This window comes from Drosophila sechellia, chromosome 3L (genome assembly GCF_004382195.2).
Source record: "Drosophila sechellia strain sech25 chromosome 3L, ASM438219v1, whole genome shotgun sequence".
In the NCBI taxonomy this organism is placed as follows: domain Eukaryota; kingdom Metazoa; phylum Arthropoda; class Insecta; order Diptera; family Drosophilidae; genus Drosophila; species Drosophila sechellia.
Window position 1 is genome coordinate 21,034,639 of NC_045951.1, and position 26,932 is coordinate 21,061,570.

At 42.2% G+C, this 26,932-nt stretch overlaps 1 protein-coding gene across 6 annotated transcripts; it reads left to right on the forward strand.

The window, feature by feature from the left end:
• LOC6616477 (transcription factor AP-2-epsilon) lies at nucleotides 1–26,929 on the forward strand. Of its 6 annotated transcripts, none has more exons than XM_032718559.1 (8): nucleotides 1–48; nucleotides 22,907–23,137; nucleotides 23,189–23,374; nucleotides 24,744–24,951; nucleotides 25,619–25,808; nucleotides 25,869–26,133; nucleotides 26,283–26,450; nucleotides 26,514–26,929. In XM_032718559.1, exons 1-8 carry the CDS (start codon nucleotides 10–12, stop codon nucleotides 26,622–26,624), a joined length of 1,398 nt encoding a protein of 465 aa, XP_032574450.1. In that variant the 5' UTR covers nucleotides 1–9; the 3' UTR covers nucleotides 26,625–26,929. The 6 variants fall into 6 exon arrangements, with proteins under 6 accessions (XP_032574450.1, XP_032574451.1, XP_032574447.1 ...); XM_032718560.1 differs by having other exon boundaries at nucleotides 23,207–23,374; nucleotides 26,514–26,910; XM_032718556.1 differs by lacking the exon at nucleotides 1–48 and adding an exon at nucleotides 12,193–12,678.
• The last annotated feature ends 3 nt before the right edge of the window (nucleotides 26,930–26,932 follow it).

The window sequence follows — 26,932 nt, forward strand, 5'->3', positions numbered from 1 at the left end:
GAGTTGGATATGTCATTTCTGGCTACCTTGGACGCAAGTGCCTGGCAGGTATGTCCCCATTGCTCCTCCTCCGCGAATTAGCATAATTTGTGTTTACACTAAGTAGGCTGGGTCTATCTGCTCCGAAATATTCCGATTACAAAATCAGGTCGAGTTTGTGACAAATACAAAGTTTAGCAGAATTTAATACAGTTTTTAATAAGATAGTCTACTTTCGGTAGCCAATTCTTAAATATCGAGTTTTTACCTTTTCAATGTGCTTTATTCGAAAGAAGTCTTTTCCTTGATTCTCAAAAAAAGCATACAAACTTACCTTTCGATATTACATCATAACTCAATAGAACTTTCATTCTCTTTTCGAAAGTTAAATGTTTTCAAGAGCAGATTATTTAACCAAGATACAAAGTGGTTAGATGCTGTAAAATATGGATGTTTCCGTTCACAATAAATGCTTTTTCGAAATTGGGGATGAATTTGTTAATTTCGCTGCTTGGCAAGCCGAAATAATATTATTACTCGAAATGGAACTTCATAACTCAGACAGCAGACAATCGAATCATACATGGTAAATTTGACTCTGCCAAATCTAAATTTTTAATGAAAACTTTATTGACTTACGCCAAAAAGTGTGAAGGTTTGTCCGACGGTTAACTGATATTCAGTGTTTTCGTTTTTAGCCATAAAAATTTAAAGAGCTGTTAAAAAATAAAGTTTGTCTTTTTCATATAAAAATATTTTAATGTTTGCAAGCAATGATAACATACAAATGCTTAAGTATTAAAATAAGCTCTTTATCGTGTGGATTGCTCATATGTTTAATAATCATCCGTATATTGTGAATGTTAAACTATGCCGAGATCATTTAAATGGACCTTTTCCAAGAGGTTAGTTTGTCAGATGTGGCATGGGCATATTTAGTCCTTCCCAATATTCTTTGACAAGTTCCGCTTGCCACAAATTGAATTCGAAATGGGGCTGCGGGTCGTGTGCTCCGCCGGCCAGTGGTCGTTTATGTCTGATCTGATCCTGTTTGAGGAGTAGTTCTGTTTGCAGGACGACTTAGTCCCTGTCACAGGCAGTCCGCTCCTTTTTGTGGTGGGCGGTTGGTGGTGATGTTGTTGCTGGCAGCGTTGGCGCGGCTCAAATGGCAGCGACTGTTTGCGCAGACCTGTCGACCAAATGAACCGAATAATACATCAAACGCTCTTTAATGGGGGTGACAAATCCCCGACAGTTGGTGGACCTGATTACTTTATGAGTGCGGTGGGTCGGTCCTGAATAAGCCGCTCGTCGTTTCTGCAAAAATTAATCAAGCACCGGCAAATAACCGCCGAACATGCAAATATGCTAAAGCAATTTTGCCCCTAAATGGAGTTCACAATGCCAGTAATGAGACATGACACTAAAAACTTCGCAAGAAGGGGTTGATTACTATCTCTTCCCTATGATATATGTGGGTAGCGTGTTTCCCCACCTTCCAACACACAAGTTTTTGAACTGAAAGTGATCTTACTTGTTTCGATATGCATTCTAGTTTAACAAAGTCATGGATTTTTAATATTTAAAGCCCAGTAAAATAAACATTTTTTATATCCCCTTTAAAGGCGATTCCATATCTCAGATTGCCATCGTTTTCATCCCTCAGATATCGTATTTATCCTAATGAGAGAATATCAAAACGTGACAATTTTACTTTCATATCCCGTGGCTATTTCAGTTGTATGATAAACAATTTTCTTAGCAATAAAGGACGTTCAATTGTTGTGTTTGAATTGAACAGAAGATTTGTGTTTTGCATATGCGGAAAGTGGTGTGTTCGAAATTTTACATTAATTAATCCCATATCTCGATCAGAAGAGGAAAACAATTTATGTATATTATTAATTAGAATTAACATCACTCTATTCAATCAAGTCCGTTGGTGTGTAAAAAAAATAAGTACAATAAGTACAATAAGTACAATAAGGAAGACAAGTTTATCGACTATCGGTTACCCATTATTCCCATGAATGTAACAGGTAGAACGAAACGTTTCCGAACCTACGAGCATAGATTACAATCTTTATCAGAATTTTACGCACATGTCCGTATATCTGCCTGTCCGTAACTTCATATAGAGTCGAGAACTATTAAATTAAATTAATATATGATTAAATTAATATATGATTTTGCTGATTATACTGACTTCCAAGTTCGTTTAAGAAGATTGCAACGCCCACGCCCTGTTCTCTCTTGATTCAAATTAATTATATTATGATTATAAATGTATATACAGCTCTTTTAAAGACTGTAACCAAACATAAAGTGGTAAAAGCAATCACATTCTCTCGTTTGAAGTCCTTTGTAGTAAAACATACAAATATTTTTCAACAAAGAAATTTCAAAACACTCATATTTCTAAGCTACATAAAAGCTTAGCAGTTATTGATGTGATTTGGGTTGTGCACGTTTCATAAATAGTTTAAATAATAGAAAGGACTTTCATAAAAATGAGCAATGTTGTGCATAAGAGTGCGATTGTCATCCTTTTCCATTCATGTTCTGTAAGCAGGACGAATGGGATTATTCCGATTGGGTGTTCTTTTCCAAATGAGCGTATGCTTATCTATAACACTAACCCCAGGAAGGAGTACCGACCCCCTTTGCATCTCATTTTCAGTTTCGGTGAAACTCAGATTGGCATGCTCATGGTTGCCGCCTCATCGCCGAGATCAAAATTCGTAAAACACCAGAATTTGTATAATCTAGCGGAAGTAATGGCATTACCACCAGCACAGACGTTGCCCACGGAGTCCATTGTAGTTAAATGCCAATTATATGTATAAAGGGATTTGCGAGATAATTACGGAATAGCGCCACGACATCCTTATCCACATTATCCAATGTTCTGGGTAGGCTAATAATTCGATATGTTAATACTTCGCCCGTTTGCGGCTTGGGAATCGGCTTCGAGTTGCATCCTGGCCAAAGAGCTGCGAGTTCGTCCAGAATAATGGCACGTGACCATATTTATGCCATTTAATACATGACGAAACACTGCCTGTCCCACTGCAGCGAACAACACTTCGAGGCTCATCCCATTTGCCCACTAAAATGCACCCCCGCCTTTCAAAGCGATGCTGGGTACACTGGGAGTTGAGTTGTGAATGAATATTATGCGTAAATATAGTGGGTATAGCTACAGCGAGTGAAAATTAGTGACTTCCATGCATAGCTCACTTAAGATATTCAAAGAATATTCAGTTGGTCCTACGATGATTCTATGTGCTCTAGCTCATTTCCAGTGAATATACGCTACGCTACGTTCTTTTCTCCGAGTGTTTTTGGGATAATCTCCCCATTCCCGACCAGCCTCCCTGCCAAGTGCGAAACTGGGCCGGGCGAGGGGCGGACGAGCACTTCAAGCTAAAAAGTGAAAAGCCAAGTAGTGCGAGTGGCATCGAGCGGCGCTGCGGCGACACGCATATGTTTTTTCTGGGGCCGTGCGGCCGTGTTTGTTGCTTCGCAGGATGCGCACACCTGAGTGCTCCTTGATGGAAGCCCACAGCCCACAGAACACGACCCATGAACCCGACTGCAAAGCGGAGCGGAGCGGAATCGATAGCTGGGGGCTCAAGTGGCCGAGGAGGCTGGTTGGAAAATTATACGGCAAACACACTACAAACACGGAAGGATATACATTACGAGGGTGGGCCACGTGCCCCGAAAGCCGTCGTTTTAATTAAGTTTGTAAAAAAACAGGGCCACGATCCGCGAGCGTCTTTTGTCAGCAAATTTCCCATTTGATACTTTATTTACCTTTTGTTGATATTTGTTGATACGTTTACGGCGGTCCATATTGGGATATCGATTTCAGAATTATCAGAAGAGATTCCTTTTTTATACCTGTTTCTTTTAGATTAAATAGGTATACTAGATGCGTTGAAAAGTACGTAACAGTTGGAAAGTGGTGAATGTAGATTCTAAAGACTTACCAATGATAAAGTGAAGATTTAATAGATTACCAGAAGCTTTAAGTATCTGTGTAGTCTAAAATTATAATCTTTAAAATGTACTTTAATTAAATGTGGTTGGGTAGCCAAATTGAAAGTGGGCTGCTGACTTCCTATTTATTCAAGACATCTTTCAATGCAGATCTGCATCATAAGTAAGTTAGTACATTCCATTTTACATTGAATCTACATTTGTATGAAACGAAAGTTCTTCTAAAACTTGAATGTTTGCAGACTTTTATATTAGAAAAAAACTTAGCTATTATGCTTAATTTGTTATTAACCATGAATTTGCGTATATAATAATTTACTTTGAGTATATTCAAGTAATTTGCCTATCTGAATGTAGCTATAAGCATAGTGATCTTTGTAACGAATAGTTTTAAGGCTTGTTTAGCTTCAGCAAAAGATATATTCAAGTAATTTCAAATTTATGAGTGTATGCTCAATCAAACAAAATACAGCTCGTGGCTTGGAAGAGAGGTTGGTTGCTTATGTATTTATTTAAATCATTAGTCATTGCAGTTCCAACTAAAGGTAATTGCACACACGTTTTAAGCGCATTTGGGCACATAAATTAATACATTTCAATGGAGTGTGTGTCGCTGGCAAGGCAATGGCAATCGGAGTTCGAATGCAGATACGTACGGGGTCCTCGCAGCACTGTACTTATCACGTGATTTATATTAATGGCGGCATATCATGTTTCACGCGTGCTCGCTCGGCGCTGGTTTTGACTCCAAAACAAATTTGTCAGTGGGGGTCGGCACGCGCTGCACTTTCGAATAAAGTCATCGCCAACGACAGGTCGGCGCAGCAATGGCAAATCCGCAGATCCAGAGACCCAGAAATGCACATGGATGCTGCGATGCATGGATGCAAGGATCCAGATGCGAGTGTGCCCCGACTGGGACAGACCTGGCACCTATTGAGAGCCGGGCTTTCGCCATAAAACAAAGAAATATGGGCGAGAAGAGCCAGTTGTTTATGATGGAGATGGACAAAGCGGCTATAAATCTTAATTCGCAAATGCCAGATCGACTTATTGAAGTCCAGGGATAAGCAGAGGCATATTTTCAGCGATCGGCTTCTAGGCAGCCTGCATCTGCATCTTTAAGCTCGTGTATCTAGTTTGGAGGGCCTATTATAAAATCCATAGTATCAGTATCTTGCAAAGCATTCACATCTGCAGATAAATTTATTCACTCTGTATTGGAAGTATGGCTCTTTCCTTTGCACCCAAATATATTCAAAGCACCGAAAGGCAAATTATGTTAATTGTACGAGATTCCGCTACTGTTGCTGAACATCGCGGTCGTGTCATTAGCAAACATGCTTAATTATGGCATGGTTTTGGAATGGTATTGGCTTCAGAACATGTTGAAATATCTCGTATCAACACGTTTTCGTGCTGAAAAGGCATTTTGAGATTTCTTTTTGGTTTCGGGAATGCGAAGTGCGTTAACTAATAAGACGAATTGCCGTCTTAGCATGCTCAAAATGTTTCGTCTTAATGCAATCTTGGCCGTCTCCTCCCAAAGACCACTTCTCTATATACACTTGCCGAATCACTTAAGAGTGCGCGCAGAAATGAGGCAAAATGCGAAGCCCTAATGATAGCTGCGGGCGAGTGGCCCACTAGTTATTCTCACACGGGGCCAGCGACACCTACTCGTACTGCCAGGCCAATCCCCGACTCCACAGTCTAAGTCCACCAGCGGATACCGTTCCGCGCCATCTCGCCATCTAGCCATCTAGCCACCTAGCCATCTCGCCCTCTACGCACTTTTCGGCCCATCTAGATTCAGAAACGCATCCGCGGGCACTACACACTCGGTTGTCCCTGCTCCACAGATCGCAGCTGTTTAAGTGCGTATAACTAGGTAGAGTTGAGATACATATGTAAATAGGTAGGTACAAGTATATGCAAATAGATAGGCGTGCTTTGGGGCAAAACTCTGCGTTCATATGTACATATGTGCTACTTTAGCAGTGATTAATGCGCGGATCCGTATCAATTTAGTGAAAACTGTTTCTTTAACCTTCTAGAAAGCACCAAAATATACTAATACATGTTTCAAACGTTGATTTGTATTAGCTTATATTTTTAGCAACTACTTACTAGTTAACTAGTATGGCAATTAATTTCATTAATATAAATCTGGTTCAAAAAGTCTTTAAAATTTGGTTGATGTCAGCAGAACTTTCCTTTTATTTATGTTAGATGGTAGTCTAAACCTTCAGTGACTTTTGAAAGTACAAAATCATTGACAGTCCTAAATCTTAGGTTTTAATGGGCTACTGCGGAAGGAGTTTCCAAATCATTTTTAAGAGGAACTTTAGAAATGAAGATTCGGAAGCAGGCTTTATAAAATGCAGTAGCAAGATTCCTTTGAACTAGATTTCAAAATCCTTTGAAGTTAAGTTAATTAATTTAATATCATTATTGGATTGCAGTACAAATCGCATTGTGACTAAAATTGTGCCCCAGATATCGGACTCATTTCGTTTTGTTTTATCGTTGCGATGGCATAATTACACCATTTTGGGAGCGTAAAAACTAGCGAGGAATTAAAGACAGCTAATCATTATTAAGCGCTTTAATGATTTTATAGTCCAATTTATATTCCTTAACAACCACTTGCACTCGGCCAAATGCTTACATTTCTTATTTGGATGTTTGCTTTTAATTTTCGAAGTCGTAGTCTGGAAACCAGAACCCACAATCCAGGATCCAGAATCCAGAACCCAGAATCCGTCTCCGCAGTTATTTATCGCAAATTGGATGCGAATGTGTGTCTGAGTATCTGAGTATCTCAAAGTCTGCGCCACTGATGCTGATGCGATGCCTCTCGGTTGTGGCGATTCGCTTGATTTAATAGTGGCAATTTCGTTCGACTCCAACGCACTGATAATTTTCTCACATAGAAATCCGTTTTTATAAGCTAAAAAAAGGCGCCGCACGCAATTCGGCATTCATGTTTTATTGCCTAATTAACTGGCGCTGACCATTTCACGACCTCTTGTGCGTGACGCGTGAACGAAGTTACGGAGCCAGGGAATCACTTATTCCGACGAGGAGAACCAGGAGTAGGAGGCGGAGGAGCATCAGCCGGACTCCTGTCCGCACATCCTAACCGCATCCGAGGTTGCATTATCACTGTGTAACCCGATGGCATAGGGGAAATAGGATTATAATTATATTTTACACAGCGCCCAAGGGTCATTAAACTCATCTCTCATTTGAGTATCGCTTGCATGCATGCACATAGGTTCTAAAAATATGTCGATGAATAAGTTGATTCAGTTAATAAGTTATTGTTCTATATTCAGGCATTAACTTCTAGATAGTCGAAATATTAAAATCAGGAATGTTATGGGTTTAAATGCAATGCGTTTAATTTACAAGTACTACGGAATGGCATAGATTATTTTAATCAATAAAGAATCGGAATCTGAAACTTTGGGCTATCTTAGGATAATCCTTTCACTCGAGAGTGTGTGTGTGTGTGTGTGCAGGCGAGCGATATGCTCGCAATTTATGTACGCAATCGCAATCTACGGTGGGTAAACACAGCTGCAAATGCGTTTCCTTTGACCTCGAATTTAAATGGTCCGCCCTGGTGCTCCGCGCTCTATCGCCTATCTGCTCGTACGCCGAATTGCGAAAAACAGAGCGGATTAAAGGTGCACATGAGCACAGCCGTAGGAAATATGCTGCAAACATCCGCCATTCGCCATCCGCCTGCTGCAACTGCATCTGAAAACGCACACACCGCCGCACAGAGAACCTCGGACGGAGCTGGGGCACACTGAAAGAAATAGGCGGTGCAAAGTCCAACTCAGGTTATCACAATAGATAAACTTGTGCTCAAAGTTAGATCGAATGAGTAAAGGAATGTAAGGCAATATATATATAAATAACTAAATAAGGCAATATAGTTTTTCCCAGTGCAGGCAGGGGCAAAAGCTGGGCAGCAGTAGAGTACAGGAGGCAGGAGGAACCCAGGACTGCGACGAGCGCGGCTCACTCGCTTATCTTCCCCGCGGCTATTGGCGTCGTGCAACATTGCAGGAGCCGGAGCAGGAGCCTTTTCCTGGGCCTGCGCTGCTGCTGCTGCTGCTGGAAGAACGGCCAGAGGAAGAGGAAGGAAGACCTGGCGAACGGACGAACTGGCGAATGAGCAAAGAAGCGACCATGGGCCATGGGCCATGGGCCACGACCATGTCGCTGATGATTCGCATTCGTGTATCGAAAGCGGGCCACAGCCACAGCTTTTGGCTTCCCCCGAAATTTGAATCTGCCTGCATCTGAGGACTTAACGAATATGAACGAAATGGCCCGCGGCTGTTTCAAAATATTACCACACTCGAGTATTCGAGCAGGGCTACGTACTACATATACATGCGTTCGACTCCGAGCCCAAGTGAATGCGGAAAATTATGGCGAGGTAGTTGCAGATACAAACACTCAATCACAAGGGCTCCATTTGCATACGCCGCTCCCGCCGTCCAAGTGCAGTCCAGAAATCCATGCGGCCTAAGCAGTCCCATTAGCCATAACCCCTAGAAATCTTAGGCTCTGTCCTGGCAGTGGCTATTCCTTTCGCTCTGAGGGATTGTTCCATTTAAGGGCCTTCTGCTCTAAAGTTACGTTCGTTAATTAGACGTTTTTCTAGATACCTTATGAGCGGGACGAATTTATGTTCATATAAGATATTGGATTTTTTTAGTGGGCTTACCCAGAGGAAAATCTTTGGGTTATATTCTACACACAGATCTTAGACAGGGGATCAATAGAATAAACATCAGATGATCGTGGTGATGCACCATATACATACATATAATCTTTCATATACATATAATCTTTCAAAAAATTCTGAATGTGTTAGGTATTTTTAAAAGATTTTATTGCAGGTAATATATCTCATTACTAGATTTAAAAGTCATGATCACAGTTAATAAGAAATTATATCCCTTTCAACATCTTTTTCCATGCTACAATTTACCTTTTCTAATTATTTTTTTGGTTGCACATCGGCTGTTATATTTTCGAAAAATCACCACTCGAGAGCTGATTGTGATTTGCATGTGGAATGGATTGGAATGGAATGCACTTGTCTGCGGCCGGCAAGGCGGGCCGAAAAGAGCGGCTTGCCGCTAAAGGAGTTGCCACAGATTGGCGGTCGCAGTCGAGGTCCACTGAAGTCGGAGTAAGTGCCACGAAGCCACAAGTCTGGGCAGTAGTCATGCAAGTCCTGCGGCATTCACGAGTTCCCCCCCGGCGATCGCATTTAAGACGCATCTTAAATGAGGTGCTCAGGCCGAGTCCTCGACTCTTGGCCAGTTGCGATCACCAGCTCCTCGGCTCTTGGGTTAAGAGCCCCCCGGTTAAGAGCCAGCTTATGACTGGCTCAAAGAAAGCTGCCATTTTCGGGAGTGCACTGGTATGGGTTGGGATGTGGATGTGGCTGTGGATGAGGACGTGGATGTAATTGTGGCTGCAATGGTGTAGGTGTGCGGGTCGGTAGTTGGTAGTTGCACAGAGGTGTACTTGGGTGCATTTACCATGGGCACACGGACCACTGTGCATCACGATTTATGCCCGGTGCTGCGGGGAGGACTGGGAATTAATTGGTAATGCGAGCAGTGCATCAGTATCAGTATCCGTATCAGTATCGGTTTTGGCTTTGCCTCGGCATCCGAATCGCAGCTGAAAATGGCGGACCGATCATCGATCGATCGATCGATGGATGGATGGAACGATCGATCGATCTCTTGTCGTGGCCGCAATCAAAAGTCGTGCCGCCGCAATGAAATCGCTGAAATGGAGGTGGGTCGTCCGGCATTCCACCGCCGCAATTGGATAATGCACCTGATCGCCGCTTCCACACCACTGCACACCACTCCACGAAATTTACTGCCTGGCCAGCTCCTCCGAGCTGGCTTCGTGAGTGGCTCCGCGTACATAATGTGCATGTGCAGTCGGCGAGATCACGGTTTCACATCTCATTTCGCCCTGCCACAAATTCGGACTTAATAACTGCGTGCCCGATATACTTTTCCTCCGAGCTTCGCTCCATCTTTCTCGGCTGAACTTTGCTCTGCTCCCCTGGCAACAGAAGGTAGGAGCCCGAATCCATTTGAGTCACTTAGAAAGCTAATGGCATAATTCAATTGGGGGGGACAAACATTCAAAGCTCGGGTTGGGCAATCCGAGTGATTCAATTTTCCGCAGCCGCTAATCCTTGTCCCGCTTACTGGCGGATCTAATTGTGTAACCTGAAAACAAAGCTGGAATAAATGAAATAAATGTCTCCCGAGGATTGCCATGCTTACTTTCAGCTTTTGTGCGAGGTAAATAGAACAAGGAATTCCAATGATGCAGATTTACACAGAACAGCAAGTTGTTCCTTAAGAATTATTCCTGGTATTCAAGACTTATCTATGTAAGCGCCTTTTTAACACATCTTTCACACTTTTAACCAACTTTGTTGATTTCTATGGCCTACATTCAACTAACACACGTAACTTATAAGAAGGTCTGCTGGTCTAAACGGTGGCAATGGTTGTATTTTATGTTAATTGATTAAACTTTCTTTGCAAACTTCATATTTTTGGCATAGTTTTGTGTCAAAACAATGTTGACTAATGAGAATTCCAAGATCCAGCTTTTTAAGCATTAGAGATAATAGTCAGAACTATATTTTATTACCTTATTCCTATATTCATAAGTTTGAGTAATGAACTGTAGTTCGCAAAAAGTATTTCGATGCCTTAACAATATCTTAAAATTAATATCTTTATCAAACCAAATATTTCCTTATTTTCATCTATATAACTTTCTTTTTATGACTTCATATGAAAACACGTTTATTATTATAATTTTTTCATAAATTATTTATATAAAGGTAACAATTAATGCGTTAACTATCATTATTTACTTTTGAGAAACATCAGAATGGGTAACTTCTATAACTATAAAGTAAGTGAAACATAGTAGTGTTCCTGACATTAACTTTATTTGAAGTTGTGAAGCACCTGTCCTTAATTTAATTTTCTGATTTATTTAGATTTGTTTAATTATAATCGTTGTAAAAGTAACTGTACTAGATTTATAGTAGTAATAGTAGTTATAAGCGTATTGGCAAGCGAAAATAGTGTTTTTATAGTGAACCTTTAACTTTAAGAGTACTTTAATTGTCCTAATTTGGCTACCGTGATTTATCTAAAAGGGAATTTGTAAATTAGAACTCTTTAAGCATGCGAAGTGGCCTGCTGTTGATTTTGCGTTTGTTTAATCGTTTACAAAAATTAAACGAATTCGTTTGATAACTTTACCCTCAAATGTTCGAAAGCTATAGCCATAGAAAAAATGAAAATCTGCTATTTTCAGTTTGTTTTGATTATGGCGAGCAAGGACCCACACTCACGCCCTTGCATATATGGGTAGATTTTTATGTGGAATATGTAAATCGGGCGGACAGCCTTTCACATGGCAACCCCCGAACGTTCGATAAGTACGTAGATACATACATACATAGGTGGGTCGCTTAATCCCCGAGAGAAGAAAGAACCCGGAGCACGTACCACTGGCGATTTGGGCGTCCAATGCCGGGGTTTTCCCAGTAGCAGCCCGGGCCCAGAGATCCAGCAACCCTCGGGGCACGGGTGCGTCGCCAACCCCGGCCATTCGCATGCGATTCCACCCCTATGTATTCGTATTCGTATCCGTATCGCACTCGCATCTCGCGAGCATCCGCATCTGGCCGTGTGCCTGTGTATCCGTATCTGTGTGTCTGTACGCGAGCTGCGCTGCCTGGCGCAGCCTCTGGGTTTTCGGTTTTCGGGCTCGGCCCATTGTCTAGTAGTCCGCTGGCGGGGCGTGGCTTCCGAAATATAAATGGCTGTGCTCTCTTTGGGCGGCGGGCTCTCTTCGGAAGCCGCTCTTCGATGCCCGAAAGCCAGAAAACCTGCTTGCCCGGCGTATCTGTGTGCGCCTCGCACCCATACAGACGCGCGGCGCACGGGCATAGGCTTTGGGCACTTTTCCTATGTATTTCGCAGCTGTATGGGAGAAAAAACGGCAGCAGCCGCGGCAGCAGCAGCATCTGCAGCAGCAGCAGCCGCCGCCGCAGCAGCAGCGGCAACATCGCACATCCCCCGAAGGTTTTTGCGTCCAACCAGAAAATCCAACTTCAGTCGAGAACTACGTCTGGTGGCTGCGCAAAGGCGGAATTTCGATTGCGGGTCCTCGCTTAATTAACCAAACCAAACCAAACCGAACCGTACCGAACCAAAACCGTACCGAAACCGCTCCGTTCCGTTCCGAACCGAACCGCACCTAACCGAACCGAAACGATCGTGGATCCGAACTGCAGTTACTTAAAATACAATTAAATCACGTCTATTGTCCTTCAATCGGAGAGAGTGCAGTGTATATAGCGGCGGATCCGGAACTCTAGCTCCAGCACCCACAATTGCCTTAACCAGTGCCAAAAATCGATTTTCAATAAATACTTACTTAGTGATCGTACCTGTTTTGCATCCCAACTGGCCCTGGCCCAAGTGTTCAAAAGAAAACCTATGCTCTCCAACTAGTTGATATCGCCGTCTAACTTGGATCAACATGCACATTCTACATCGCACCAACGACCATCAGTTCGAGGATCAGAAGTTCATGATGGTAAGCAGCGAGCCTTTTGCAGGATACTTCGATCGGAGGAGGGTCGGGTCTATCTATCCAAATTGTCTGTCAGCCGAAATCTGCCCAGGCTAATCTCCGAGTGCATCGGCGCAGCTTTAGCTACTCAAAATACTCAAAGATATTGAACCATCGAGTGCCCATGGGCCGACGAGCTTGATTGACACTGAAATTTCTTTGGGCACTTTGGGGCACGCAAGCCTTAAAACCATTGGCCAATTACGACCATTGGCCAGCGATCCGGACCGAGAGATCTGGGCCCGTGATTCACATTCGCACACAAGCTGATTACCATTCCGGGCCATTCTAGCAGCAAAATCAATGAGCAATTTACAGTAATGGGTTCTCCTGCGACTCCGTGTGGCACACTCTGCTCTGGGAATAATAAGTACATAAACTTCAACCTGATTGTGCCCACTCCAAGAGTCCGGGGATCACTCAAGTGCCAAAGAGGGTGTGGGGCCCCGAAATCAGACTGCGATCACAGGCGCATGCAATTCCCTTGTAATTAGAGGTCTTAGACCTTGAACATGTATCTTCAAATTTAAATTGACTTTTTAGTCTTAAAATTCCAGGAGACTATTTAGTTTGATCAAAGTCAGGATCTGAAAGCTGAATATAAACACCATAACAAGGTGTTTAGACATTAAAGAAGTCAACTAGTTTTATATGCTTTCCTAATCAAGATGCATTGGACACAAATGGGTGACTTTCTAATCTAATGGAAATATTCGCATTCAGATTAGCTAATGTTCTATCAGTATCAAAGTATTAATTTTAGTTTCCTAGTATCCTTGATTGGTTTTTTTTTGACTTAAAACGCTTTACTACATGCAATGCTCTATTCAAATTTATAGGACGACAAGACTAAAAAATATCAAATATCATTGAGAACGCCCATTGGTCTATTAACTGTAACTTATTTTATTTACTTGTTATTAAGAAACTTACACTTAAAGAATGCTATGTTAGTTGCACTCATATTTAATTTTATTCTGTTTTTAAGCTGGAAAATTTGGAATCGTTTCGTTTTTAAGACGGCAAAAGAAGCCGTCGGAAAGACGAACGTTAAAACTGTAGCTAGCATACATACATATGTATGTGTATGAAGTCCACTAAGTTTTTGGAGTAATGATTCTTTAAAAAAAACTATTTCTTTAAATTTCAAATACCAATTTATCGAAAAATATTGACAGTCTTAGATTGTTAATACTATCTATAACTATAAATGTAAATCCAAGAGAGAAAACCTTGTTGAGCTTTCTATGTTATTTCGAATTGTACTTATCAGTGAAGGATTGTCCGATAAAAGCCCCAAATTAAGCATTTTGGATTTTTCAAATATGTGCGTTATGGGAAACCGTATCTGAAAAGTAAAAAAGGTCCTACATTTAGTGCAGACACGATTTCGAGGCAGCGAGCAAAAAGTGACGGCGGTGGGAGTGATCAGACGTCAGTGGTCAAAATTCAAATGCGGCTATGGAGGAATTCTTGAAATGCGTGGGTACACGCTCCCCCATTTAATTAGCGAAATTATATGGTGTTCTTGCTTCCAAGAACTTTTTCGATGCCCGATAAAAAAATAGGGCAATTTGCGGGGCAAGGGCCAAAGATCAAAACAAAAACACAGCGAAGAGGTAGACCAAAAGTCATCGCCCACAAAAATCCGAGTCCCGCCAGCAAAGTGGGCATGTCGAGTGTGTTGGCATTAGCTTTGGTTTTGGTTTTGGTTTGACTGGTCCTGGTACTGGTCCTGGACCTGGACCTGTCCCTGGCACTCCGAAGGCTCCCAAATCAGGTAAGATCCCACTGGGACACTCGCGTGATGCGTTGCCAAAATAATTTATGAGATTGAAGCGCAACGCATCGTCAATTTGCGTGCGATCGCCGACTAAAAAAAGAATGCCATACAGACTGGCAGAAAAGTTCCCATAGCCCAGCCCCAAATATCAAAAAGTATTCAGCATTGGGCTTATTTATTAGCCAAACTCCGTTTCATCCCAGAGGATCGGGCTCAAAGCCTGATTGATGGCTTCCCTTATGATTTATTGAATAATTTCTTTATAATTTAGAATAATTGTTCCAATTTACAATGTGCACTTTGTAGGATTGCGAGACATGTTGGTATGGTAATTGTGCGCAGGGATAGGGATTGCATAAGGAATCGAATACGCCATTAAACTTTCCCCCCTTGCAGATGCAGCAATACTATAGTCTTGATTAAAAGTAAATTATATAAATGGAACTAGAGGAAACTCGCAATAAGATGAATGAAACAATTTCGATAGGATCAGAGTGTAAGACCGATCCGTGTGCATATTTGCATACTCGCATATCATATTTATTATTTCGCCAGTGCGGGCGAGATAATTCCGAGTCCTTTGCATCCGCTGGAAGGCATTTCCGCTTCCACAGACATGCAGATACATCCTCGGAGGAAACTCGAATTGCATATGCACGCATCAAAATTGATTTCATTTGCGGAGAGGAAATTAAAAAGTCCAAACAAAACCAAATTGATTGGCAAGATAAATGTAAATGTTCATAACGTGGCCAAGATCCGCAGCACCATCGAGAATCAAGTGTCGGAACCTCGACGATGTGGACGGCGTGTGTTAGGCTCGTGGCAAACCAAAACCAAGACCAAAGCCGTGCAAAGCACCACATCCACATCCACATCCTCATCCGATGCCAAAAGCCAAGGCAAGAGCGAAATCATCGGTTGGCCGACATGCGTTGCCCTTGCCTCCTAGCAGGCTGAATGTGGAGGATGGGGAGGCCAGACCTGCAGTTGGCTGCATCGAAAGCCGGCCCTTTGGACGCAGATTGCAAACGGACGAGCCGAGCTTAGCTCAGTCGAGCTCGAAAGAAGCTACACTGGGAAAATCATTGGGTTGTTGTGAGGAGCTCAAAAGGAGATCACAACGCCAGTGCATGTGGGGTTCTTGCAATCTTAGTTTCCAATATCTCTTGCTATCTTTAAACAAATACTAACTAACAAATACTATTAAAAGGCAATACAATTTGCAGATCGAAGTTAATTTATTCCATTTGTAATAATTTGTAGTCTCAGTGAGTACTATAAACGGAGATTTCAGTAACATGTCCTGTGATTTGCATACTACATAGTAGCCCACAAACAACACAACACACTCGACCTTTTCTCGCAGTGCACCTGCGTGGTCGCCAAGTGGGCACTGGCGGCTCGTCGTTCTTCTATTCGTCATCTGGACGCTAGAAGATGGGTCGCAGCTTTTCGATTTTGGCCGTGCAGGCTCCGCAAATACCCAGCAGTTTTAATACATTTATGAATGGGTTTTACTACTTCATTAAGGGCTCCTCCGCTCCTCCGCGCAAGGAGCTGAAGCTGGAGCCGGAGCAAGAGGCTGAGGATCCAGCCGAGCTTCAGCTCTGCGGATTGGAGCGCGTGCGCAGCCAGGAGGAGAAGGAGGAGGAGGATGAGGAAGAGGAGCAGGGCAGGAGTACCTGCAAGAATCGTAATAAGCAGAAATCGATTATCGTCCGCTGAACATTTCCATTGTTGTTATGAATATTATATGCAGCGTTTGGAGCGAAGCTTCCTCTTAAATTCGTTTAATTTATAGCTCTTCCGACAGTTCCAACTTGCAGTTCCAATAAATGACAGCACCGGACGTCGAACGAGTGTGTAATCTAATTGGAAACGAGCGCGGCTTAGGGGCCCACTGTACCGCCGGTTCGCGGATGGCCAGTGACGACCGTATGTAAATTCGTGCCCGAAATGCGCAGAATGGATTCTTTATTTACTGACAATATTATGACAATGCCCGCATGAACTCGGCCTATTCTATGGCCGCGAGGCGGTCCTTACGCCACTCGATGTCTCCATATCCCCTGGCCACATCCCTCCAGAGTGCTGAGGTCCAGAGGGTTGCCCTCCTCCCCTTCCTGGAAGCCCACCATCATTCAACTTGACAGCGTAATTAAAAGGACTGGTCCACACGATGAAAGTGAGGAGTTTTATAAGATGTTAGGGCCTACTTGTTTTATATGTCGCAATATAATTGGTGGCATCCAAGACCCGACGACCAGGTAGTGGCCGAAAAAATGCGAACATCGAATCGCGCAGGCATGTTCTTTTCCTGGGCGGGCACTCTTCTGCCAGGCGGAATGATTTGGACCGGCAATTTCGGTAATAGCGGCATGCCGGGATCGAGGCCAACTCCTGTCCATTGCACTGCTACTGTATAAGTATCCAGGGCCATTACGTCATCGGCGAGGAATTCGGACGTGATTGCTCTTATGGAAGCCACGTGCTAATTTAATTATTATTTGCAAATACTTTCAAAGTGAGAGGGCCCTTGAACTCTTTCACCGCTCATTTTCGATTCTTAATTTGATTTACTTTTATTGATTGCTTGCTGGCTGAGTTTTTTTTAAGGAGATATATTCATCGTATTTTCCATAGTGGATTTAATTGTACAAGCGAGGATTTCCTTTAAGTTTAATTCACAAAGTGTAATGCTTTTCTTATATGGATATATGGATATAAACACTAATTTCCAAAAGGGGCTGAAGTTGAGTTAGGACTAGTTAAATTTACGCTATACTTAATATAACAATATATTTCGATTTTCTATTTTATGGGTTAATAACAAAACAGGTTTTAATTTTAGGAAGTATCTTTTGTATATTTTGTTTTCGCTTCTTTTTCTAGAATCTGCAACACGATTTATCCGTTGTCGCTACTGTAATAGGCAGTAAAGTAACCATAAAAGTTTTAATAAAAAATTTTTCTCTGAATTGTGCAAGTGGAATTTCCAAATGGTTATTGCGATTCTTGCAACCAGACTCGATCCTTTAACAAGCATGTAAGACCAAATAATATTTGTGGGCAGCTCTTACACAATTTATAAAAAAATTGATACAATTGCGAATAACTTTGCATTTGCTTTAATACATTAAATTATTTCGCTGTACGTTAAATCATACAGCGAGAACTTTCGTCAAATTTTTGCATGTTCAAAATTTTGTGTTTATTTTTATTGTTACTTGAATTTGAATTTGTTCAAATGTACTTGGGGTATAGAGCCACCTATGGGTGGGTGGTCGTGACCTTTCCTGGTTCAGTTAGCGAAACATAGATGCCGCCCACTGCGTGTACGGTTGTGTAAAATGCATGTAAAGTAGCAGAAATCCATGTATATCTGCAAGACACGCCCATGGATACTATAAATTCTGGATCTGAATAGCTCTTCGAATCACGTTAAGAGAAATATGCTTTTCTGCAAAGATATTCACCATTTTTTTTAATCGGCGCTTAGTTTATTTTGAAGGAGATGTTTTGGTAACTTGCAAAATAAGGTTTTGTATTGCTACTTACTTACTAACGGGAATCTCCTAAACTTTTACCTAAAACGCATTTCCTTAATAGCAAAATTGCAAATGACAAACGGGGACAAAATTAAATCCAATGCACAAATAAAGTGTTAATGTTTAATGTGAAGGTTTAAAACGTTTTGTACGGGATCTAAGCAATGCAATTTAAGAAGTGTTCGCAAACAAAAGGCCGGTCTTCTTATACTGCACCATTTATTTGTCATCTTTAAAAATGTGTGCCATTGATTTATGACAAAACTTTGGGAATGGGTAATTTTCCTCACTTCAAAAAATATATTTTGATAATTTTTTTGATCAATTTTACTTTAAGCCAATTAAATGGCTTAACAGAGGCAACATAACATGGAAACATAACAGCTATAATGAATTACAATTTTGAATAATAATTTAGATTAGCTAACAGTTTTGGCTAGTTTTGCAGACCTAAATATGTAAATAGAACCGTCGAACAAATCCATTTCTGTTTCAAATTACAATTAAAATCATGCTTTTAAGTATCTTGCAATAGTAAAATCGCAAATAGTATTGCTATTTAAATGCAATATTATGTTAGGGCCAATATAAATTATTTTGTATGTACCATGGTCGGACAATGCTTCCCCAATTCAAAGATTCTAAGAGTTTATATTTGATTCAAAAGGTACGAAGCACAGGACTATCTCCAAAAATCTTTCAGAATCTCATCCTTAAAATTTTTTTAATATTAATATAATGGTTTATATGTTACCAATCTGTTACTGATATAATGGTAACATTGCGAATATAACTAGTAAGTAGGATGAGAATCGGCGTTTGAAAACGGATCCAATCCAGCAAGTCAAGGGGTGGCAGGGGGAGGACAGACCGGAATGAGACTGGACCCAACATTGTAATAGGCCAGTTAGAAAAGTGAACCCTGGTTCTGGAGTCAAAACTCTTTTAATGGCAATTGATCACTGGCAAGTGGATAACGTTTCATTAGAATATCGGGTGAAGTGCGCATTTATACACGGCGTGTGTGTGGATTGTGCGTACATACATATGTGAGCCGAGATCTGCGAGCCAGGCTTTGTGTGTTTTTTGTATGACCGTCGTTTGGAACAGAGCCCACTTGAGGTGAAACTATTTCGACCTGCTCAACAGCTTCCAACTGTCTACCTGTGCCTGTGCCAGCGCCTTTGCCTGTGCCCCCCAAAACCAGATGGTCTCTGATCGCCGAGCAGCATTTGGAACCTTTATAATTTATTTATCTTTATCTTGAATTACGCCATGGGAGTATTGACCACCAGAGTAAGTCAGAAATTTCGGCACATTCATGTCTCGCAATGGCAGACAATGGGCTAAGGTTCTGAAACTCATGTGATTGAAAACCAGAGTTTCCAATCGCACAATTAATAATGGAGAAAAAACCCATGGCAAAATAAATAAATAAATAGGAATACAAAAAATAGAAATAGCAGCGGCATAAAGAACTCTGCCAACTGGCAAAGGGTCAAAAGCATTGCCCGAAAGCCACGCATACCCACACCACTACCACTGAATTCCGAGCGGGCCAACTCCGTTGACGGTATTGAGTGACGGCAAGAGCCGAAATTAAGCCGCGAGTATCCGAAGACGGATGAGCAGAGAGCCGCGTATTAGCGGCTACCAAATATTAGGTAACATCGAGTTCAGTACAAGTAAACAAACCAAGGGAGAATCTTTAAAGTGGGGTCCATCAATGAGGGAGCACTTAAAGGAGCCGGAGGATTCTGCGGAGCTCCACTCCATAACCAATTTTCATCCAGAAATAGCGTTTTAATTGATCGAAGAGCTAATACCCAGATTTGGCTTTGATTAGAGCCAAGCTCGGATTCTTCAGCGCAGAATGCGCGAAATCTCCGGGGTTTCGAAAAAGAAAACCACCGAGAACCCAGCCGCCGATAGACGAATATTCACGCAAAACAAAGGAGAACCGGTTTACCTGTGTTCCTAAATATTCTATTTGATGTTGGCAAATGACAAGATAATCCAAAGTAATCAATCAAAATTATTTTAATTTATTAAGCCACAATAAAGTCGTGCCCGATCCGCAATTGCCACGTTCTTGGCCCAGCCAGCGAAACAGCCAAAGACTCGCCAAAGAATGCTCCCTACCGAACTTAGGGTTTGAGCCCAACTATCAAGATTGGGCATACTCACTCGTATGTGGCTAAAGTGTATAACCACTAAGTTTAACTACCCGCTTTGCGATCCATAATTCGATAGGGAAACTGTAGTACTTCGGCAGACATTCCGCGAATATGGTTATTACCAACCGAAGATTTGCAGAAACTGATTTCTAGGGAGCTGTAAAGATACAATGATCATAGATGGATATTATCTGAACTTTTTAAAGTGATGCAGTATTCCATCTCCGCAAAGTTACATATTTCCTAGAACTGAATGAAAAAAGCGCTAACCTAGCTTTTACTTATCATCTAAAATGAAAACGTTGGCAAGAAGTTCTAATAAGTTGGTTAAAATAATACTTTCCCCTGCTACTTCAATAAACAGTTTGAAATATGCACATTTAACTTGCTATTATTAATTATAAAACCAATAGAACACCTCTGTTCTGCTCGACACAAGTCTGGTTTATGAACACGAGCCAATGGTTATAGCTGCGAATGTCTAACTGAATCACCTATTATTCTATTATTCGGTCATCCACTAATAACTAATACTCAGAGGTAAATAATTGAGCTGCGATTCGGATGTGCGAGCAATATGAATTAGTTGGTTAAGGCGATGCGCAATGATTCAGGCGATGGGGAAGTAGAGCGCTTGGGCAGGGCCTTCCTTGTTTGGTCCACCTGGAGGAGTTCCTTATTTGGACCACAATGAAGGCCGATCCTCCGCGAGCCGTGGTCCGCCCGCCCAACACACTCTTGCACAATCGAATAAACATGTTCGATTTGTGAAAACCTCAACGTTTTGTGTCAAATTACTGTCATTCTTTTCCGCAATCCCCGGGCACAATGCTGAATTAAGTAGCAGGTAAATGAGAGCAGCTAGCCTAAGCAGGCAGTCGTATAAATAAAATTTGTTTTGGAATGGCGCGCGGGCAAATTCAGGCAATCAATAGCCGCAGTTATGGATACCTTATGGGCGTACCCCACCGGAGCGGCCTTATCGCGCGCATCTCCCATTGACACTGCATCCTGCGAGTCCTGGCAATTCAAAGGCGCGCGACTGGGCAGGATGTCAAATGGCTTGTGTGATACCATTCACTAAGCCGAGCTTCCGACCTCATTATGCGACTCCTTTATGCCGCACACATTTAAATGTGCTTTCGCCCACCACAAAGATCTCAAATCGGCGGCAATCTCTCCCTATAGTCACACAGCTCCGACCGACCCACCATCCATCCATCCATCCATTCGTCCATCCGTCCATCTATCCATCTATCCGACCTCTAACGGTAGCGACTGCGAAGCGAAGCCGCCGTCGCCGGCGAAAACCTTTTCGCCTTTTTGGCACACTGGCGAGCGACTAGTTCTCATTTCGCGTTCGTCGCTCGTAGACTGCTGATGCTGCCGTCGGTGCGGCAAAGTCGAAAAAATTCGAGAAAGCGCGAATCGGATTTAGAATTTAGAATTTACCACTTGTGATTGTGATCCGCCGTGATATAGCGAAATAGTTCCGGAATATATCGACTTGCGCCCGAATACTCCCGGATAGCCCCATCGATATGTGTGCATAAGGCTTCGGCGGACTTAAATATGATAACATGACTCTAGCGTATGTGGATATGCCAGCTGTAATTCAGGTTCAGGTATATTTCGGACTTAGGATCTCACTGGGATTAAGATTGATGAGATTGACAGTGTGTCGAATTTCGCGGCTGTTGAAGAACACAACCTCAGAAGACTTTCTGTGTTTCGGATAGGATATGGATGGTGCTTTCTTGAATGTTATATATCTGAACCTCACAATGAAAATATTGAACAAATATTGTGGTTTTGAAATTCAACTAAAAAATGAAATCAACTTTAATAGCATTAAAAACCAAACTGGCAATTTTTTGGTCGAACTATCGAATTAATCATGCATCTAAAAATATCAATGAATTATTGGTTACCATGTCTGACAACTGGAATGTTGAATCTCATTAAAGCTATTTCCAAGTGATGTAAACGATCACCAGTAGCAGATCCAGAAAGCCACGTTCAAAGTACCTGCTTCATATTGCTTTTCGTTGTTTATTTAAGTTTTGATGCGAGGGAATCACCAATTCTTAATAAATATACAAGTGTTACAAAAACTGTGTTACCGACGGGTTTTTACTTTCAACCATAACTAAACATATCTTAAGAACCTGAGATACGCCCTCAAAGGAACGGGGTTCTGGTAGTCGTTTTGACCAATATGTACATACATACATATGCTATCTTGGGAAAATGATATCCTTCACGAATTGGAATTCACATTTTAATAGTCTAATATAGAGAGCCCTAATAATAATACTGAAGTGTGTTCCCATTGAGAGTGTTTACTATCAGTTTAATCGTCATATACACCGCCTTATCTGTATAATCCACCCCAAATCTTCGACGTTTTCCCGAAGTTATGTACGTGTTTTGCCCACTCTCCATAAACGTATCTTGAGAACTTCCAGTATTATATGGATATGGTTCTCGAATTTCTCGCATTTTTGACAAGTGCACAACCTCATCTGGGAATATCTAAATCCTTCCCGCCATTTATGCAAATCAGACTTACAATTGAACATTTGGTGACTGAACTTCTTTAGAAAACCACAAACCGTATATTTTAACCACAAAATGTTTTCTCAATTCGAGTAACCAACAATTCCGCTTGTCTTCCCCAGGAACGCCTCAGTGGACATGGGAGTCTAGGGCTGTCCAGCGGCAGTGCGGCGTACACAACGCATTCCGGCGGCCACACGGGTCGCAGCGGACCGGCCACGGGACACAGTGGGCACAGCAGCACCCATGGATCGGCGGCCACCATGCACCACCAGTCGCTGCAGTCCGACTTCCAGCCGCCGTACTTCCCGCCCCCCTTCCACCACTCCACCCAGAGCCCTCCCCAGCAACAGGTAAGCCACCACCTCCGCACGGCGCTCCTGATGATCCCAAGCGCTATCTAGATATCCGGCTACTTGCAGAACCATGGAGCCCTCGAGTACTTGGGCACGGATCCGTACGGCCAGCCCCTCTCCTCGCTTCACCACGCCCCACTGCACCACTACAACCAGCTGGCGGGACTGAGGTCCACGCAGGACCAACTGGGGATCCACAGGACCCACAGAGAGGCTGAGCTCCAGGGACATGTCGTAAGTAGCTTACTGAAAAGGACTTCGGTTTTTATTATCTACCCATTTATTTTTATATTAAATTGCTGTTTTAAAGTTGAGTTTTTTGGGATTAATGGAAAAGGATTACGTTTGAAATTGTGGGCGTGGCAGTTTTTTGAGATTTTGGGGCATTTCCGGCACATTTTAGGCATTTACACTAGGAGATAGGATTTATTTACACGTTCTATCTCTTAAAATATGACTTAAATTTAAAATAAATAAATAAAAATTTCAAAATTACGTAATGCCAACTATGTTTTACCTAAATTACAAAATTGGAAAGCAAGTTCACATTTTGACGTTATAAATCTTTCTTTACAAAACCGAAACAACATAGAGTAATCGATTTGAAAGTGTATTTTTCATATAAGCTTATTATACTCCACGATGTCCTTGGCCATCTTAGCTGAGTTAGGTTAAATATTTTAGATTTCGTATACGCCGATTGCCGGCAAATTACAATAACTGCTAACAAGAAGGAAGGACTCAATCTTTTCATCCGTTTAAGAATTTGCGTCTTGTTCCACATTATTCTTGCATATTTTGCTACATTCTTGGCTTCGCAGGCCATGGAACATTCGGGGGTGGAAGCTGGCCCGCTCTGTGAAAGTTGTCGAAGTTATTTTGGAACGGATTCCATTCGAGTGCATTAAAAAAACATACTCGGGAAAATGTGAAAAATGTTCTTGGGATTTCGCAAGAAACTCTACCCAACAGCGATGAAATTCTTAGCTCAGCCTTAGCCCGCCGAAGGGAGTCCTTCAGCACCGCCACCCTATCGCTAGTTCCCCCGCCAAGTGGTGCAGCGAAACGCAGACTGTGCCACGAGAAGGCGTATCCTCGCAGGCTCTGTGCGCATCTGTCCGCCCAAAGGACTCTCACACACACGCGGGTCTGGCGAGAGCCTGTCAGTGTGTGTGTGTGTGCCAGTCAGTTGCCAGCCGGTCTGCATACATTAGCGGCAAGGACCTCGGATTGGCTATGCGGCGACTTCAACCCCTTGGCCAAGCCGAAGCCCCGATGTATTAATAATCAGGCAATTATTGGCATCATTTCCACCATACCCTTGAAAACACTGAGCTGCAAGAATTACGTTTCCGCTTCAATGGAGGAACTGTGTGAGGCAAATTTTAGATGAAAGAATATACCATATGTAGAAGTTCTATGTATTATGGGTAGCCAAACTTTAGATTTTGCCCGATCTTACAAAACCTAACAGAACTAAACTAAAACTTTTACTATCAAACGATAAGGGTAATAAATAGTGAGCCACTCATCTAGTTGGTAGATCATATCTCGCTTTGCGCATTGTTTTCAACGCGGAAATTAATTTTGAAAGCCTTTGCAGACCCAACTGTCACATGGATTTCCATACACGGATAGGAGGAGCGATTACGGCAGTGCAATATCCGCGGGAGCTGCCCACGGAACGAGACTTGGCCACGAGCACGAGTCCCTGGCGCTGCACCAAGCCCTTCAAAACGCCGTCGATGATGTCCAAGCTCCTGCCCTCGACGACAATGTGGCGTTCATGTCAGACTTGCCGCTCATAAAGAGTAAGAGTTCTCTAGATCTATAAACTATCATAAGAAACGGATTTGAAGGACCGACAAGCTCTTATTCCCACGCACCTTACGATTAGTTGTGATGCCCATTCATATTTTACATACCAACCCGAAAACATCCCTTTGGGTAGTAATCCTAATTGGTCGTACCCAAGTACATCCATATGTATATGCTCATATTTTTTTAGATCGCGGATTCAATTACTTTAACTTATTAACTTTATTATTGCCTGTTTAGATAGCTTCGTTCAATTAATTTTAAATATGTTTAGATACAAGTTATATATATATATCACTGTATTTATATGGAAATGTTATCAAATATATATATTATTATTAGCGTATTCATGGCGAACTTGCAAGTTACATTCCACTCCATGTGGCGTTCGAGGCGGAACCTTGAACACGCCTAAATAACAATACGAGGACCTACCCCTGAAAACATCGAGTTTGTGTGCATTGTGAAACTCAATCTTGCGCTTCTAATTGGCAGGATTCGGGTAAAACGATGCCCACGTCCTGGTTTCACACTTGGCACCGTCGGAACAATAACAACAAAAGCCATAATAATATATTTTCCCTAGCATATGAACAATATGGTGTACTATACATGCTCATACTCATGGAGGCTAATTTTCGGTGTTGCGTTTATTTGCAGGCATGAAAAGCGGAAAGGAAGCCGGGAACATTGGATCGGGTTCGCCCAGCGAGGTATTCTGTGCAGTTCCTGGTCGCCTCAGTCTCCTATCGAGCACCTCGAAATACAAGGTCACCATAGCCGAAGTACAGCGTCGCCTCTCGCCCCCCGAGTGCTTGAACGCCTCCCTGCTGGGCGGAGTGCTCCGAAGGTGGGTTTACATGGCATCCCCACCTGGTTGGGTCGTTAGCTAACCACTTTCGCGTTTCAGGGCCAAGAGCAAGAACGGAGGGCGCCTGCTGAGGGAGAAGCTGGAGAAGATCGGCCTCAATCTACCGGCCGGCAGACGGAAAGCGGCCAACGTCACCCTGCTGACATCCTTGGTGGAGGGGGAGGCAACGCATCTGGCCAAGGACTTTCACTTCGTGTGCGAAACCGAATTCCCCGCCAGGCAGCTGGCCGAGTACATCGTGCGCCACCAAACGGAGCCGCAGGACTCGTACCGTCGAAAAGAGCTCATTCTCCACTCCCAGCAGGTATATTTATATTTATAATGTATAAGTCTACTAAAGTCCACTAAACATAAGTTATATTGTATCAGTTCATTAAAATCGAATGTATCTGTTAATATTCTTAAACAATTGATTAAAAAACTACACATATTAACTCCCTAAAAATATTCCAGATTACAAAAGAGCTTATGCAGATCCTGAGCCAAGATCGAACGACCCACTTCGGCACGAGATCACAGCATCTGCTGGAACCATCGATGCAGCGCCACTTGACGCACTTCTCCCTGATAACGCACGGATTCGGATCGCCCGCGATTATGGCTGTACTGCACGCTTTTCAGGTGAGGATTCGGTTGTAGGATTCTTGAAATTGCAGCCACTAAGTCCGAACTCTCTCATTGCAGACATTTTTAAACGAGTCATTAAACTACTTGGAAAAGCTCTACCCTTCGAACGGCGGAGGGATGGTGTCGTCGTCATTGGACAAAAGTAAAATTGACAACGAAAAGAAATGATAGGCTATGTTGTATATTGCCACAGATTGAAGCAAACCGTACTTTAAGATTAACTTTCCATACACTAGGTACAACATCAATAAAAATTATAAAATTCCTGTAAATTAATTTATTTAGTTAAGTGTAAATTATTGGACATTTTGTATATCTATAACTGTAATTTGAATGTACAATATTCAAATATATTAAATACGTATAATTTATTTAACTTAGAAAAATACATCGACTTTTTGTCAAAAGCACAAAGCTTTTTACAACTAATTCAAACAAAATCTTTACAAATACACTTATTTGTATGTAGAAACGAT

What these genes read in the sequence shown, in the direction of transcription:
- LOC6616477 (XM_032718556.1), top strand. Translation starts at nt 12,622, where the DNA reads ATGCACATTCTACATCGCACCAACGACCATCAGTTCGAGGATCAGAAG. An exon ending in CTGGGCGGAGTGCTCCGAAG is followed by an intron (nt 25,809 to 25,868) that starts GTGGGTTTACAT and finishes TTCGCGTTTCAG; the next exon opens with GGCCAAGAGCAAGAACGGAG. An exon ending in CTGTACTGCACGCTTTTCAG is followed by an intron (nt 26,451 to 26,513) that starts GTGAGGATTCGG and finishes CTCTCATTGCAG; the next exon opens with ACATTTTTAAACGAGTCATT.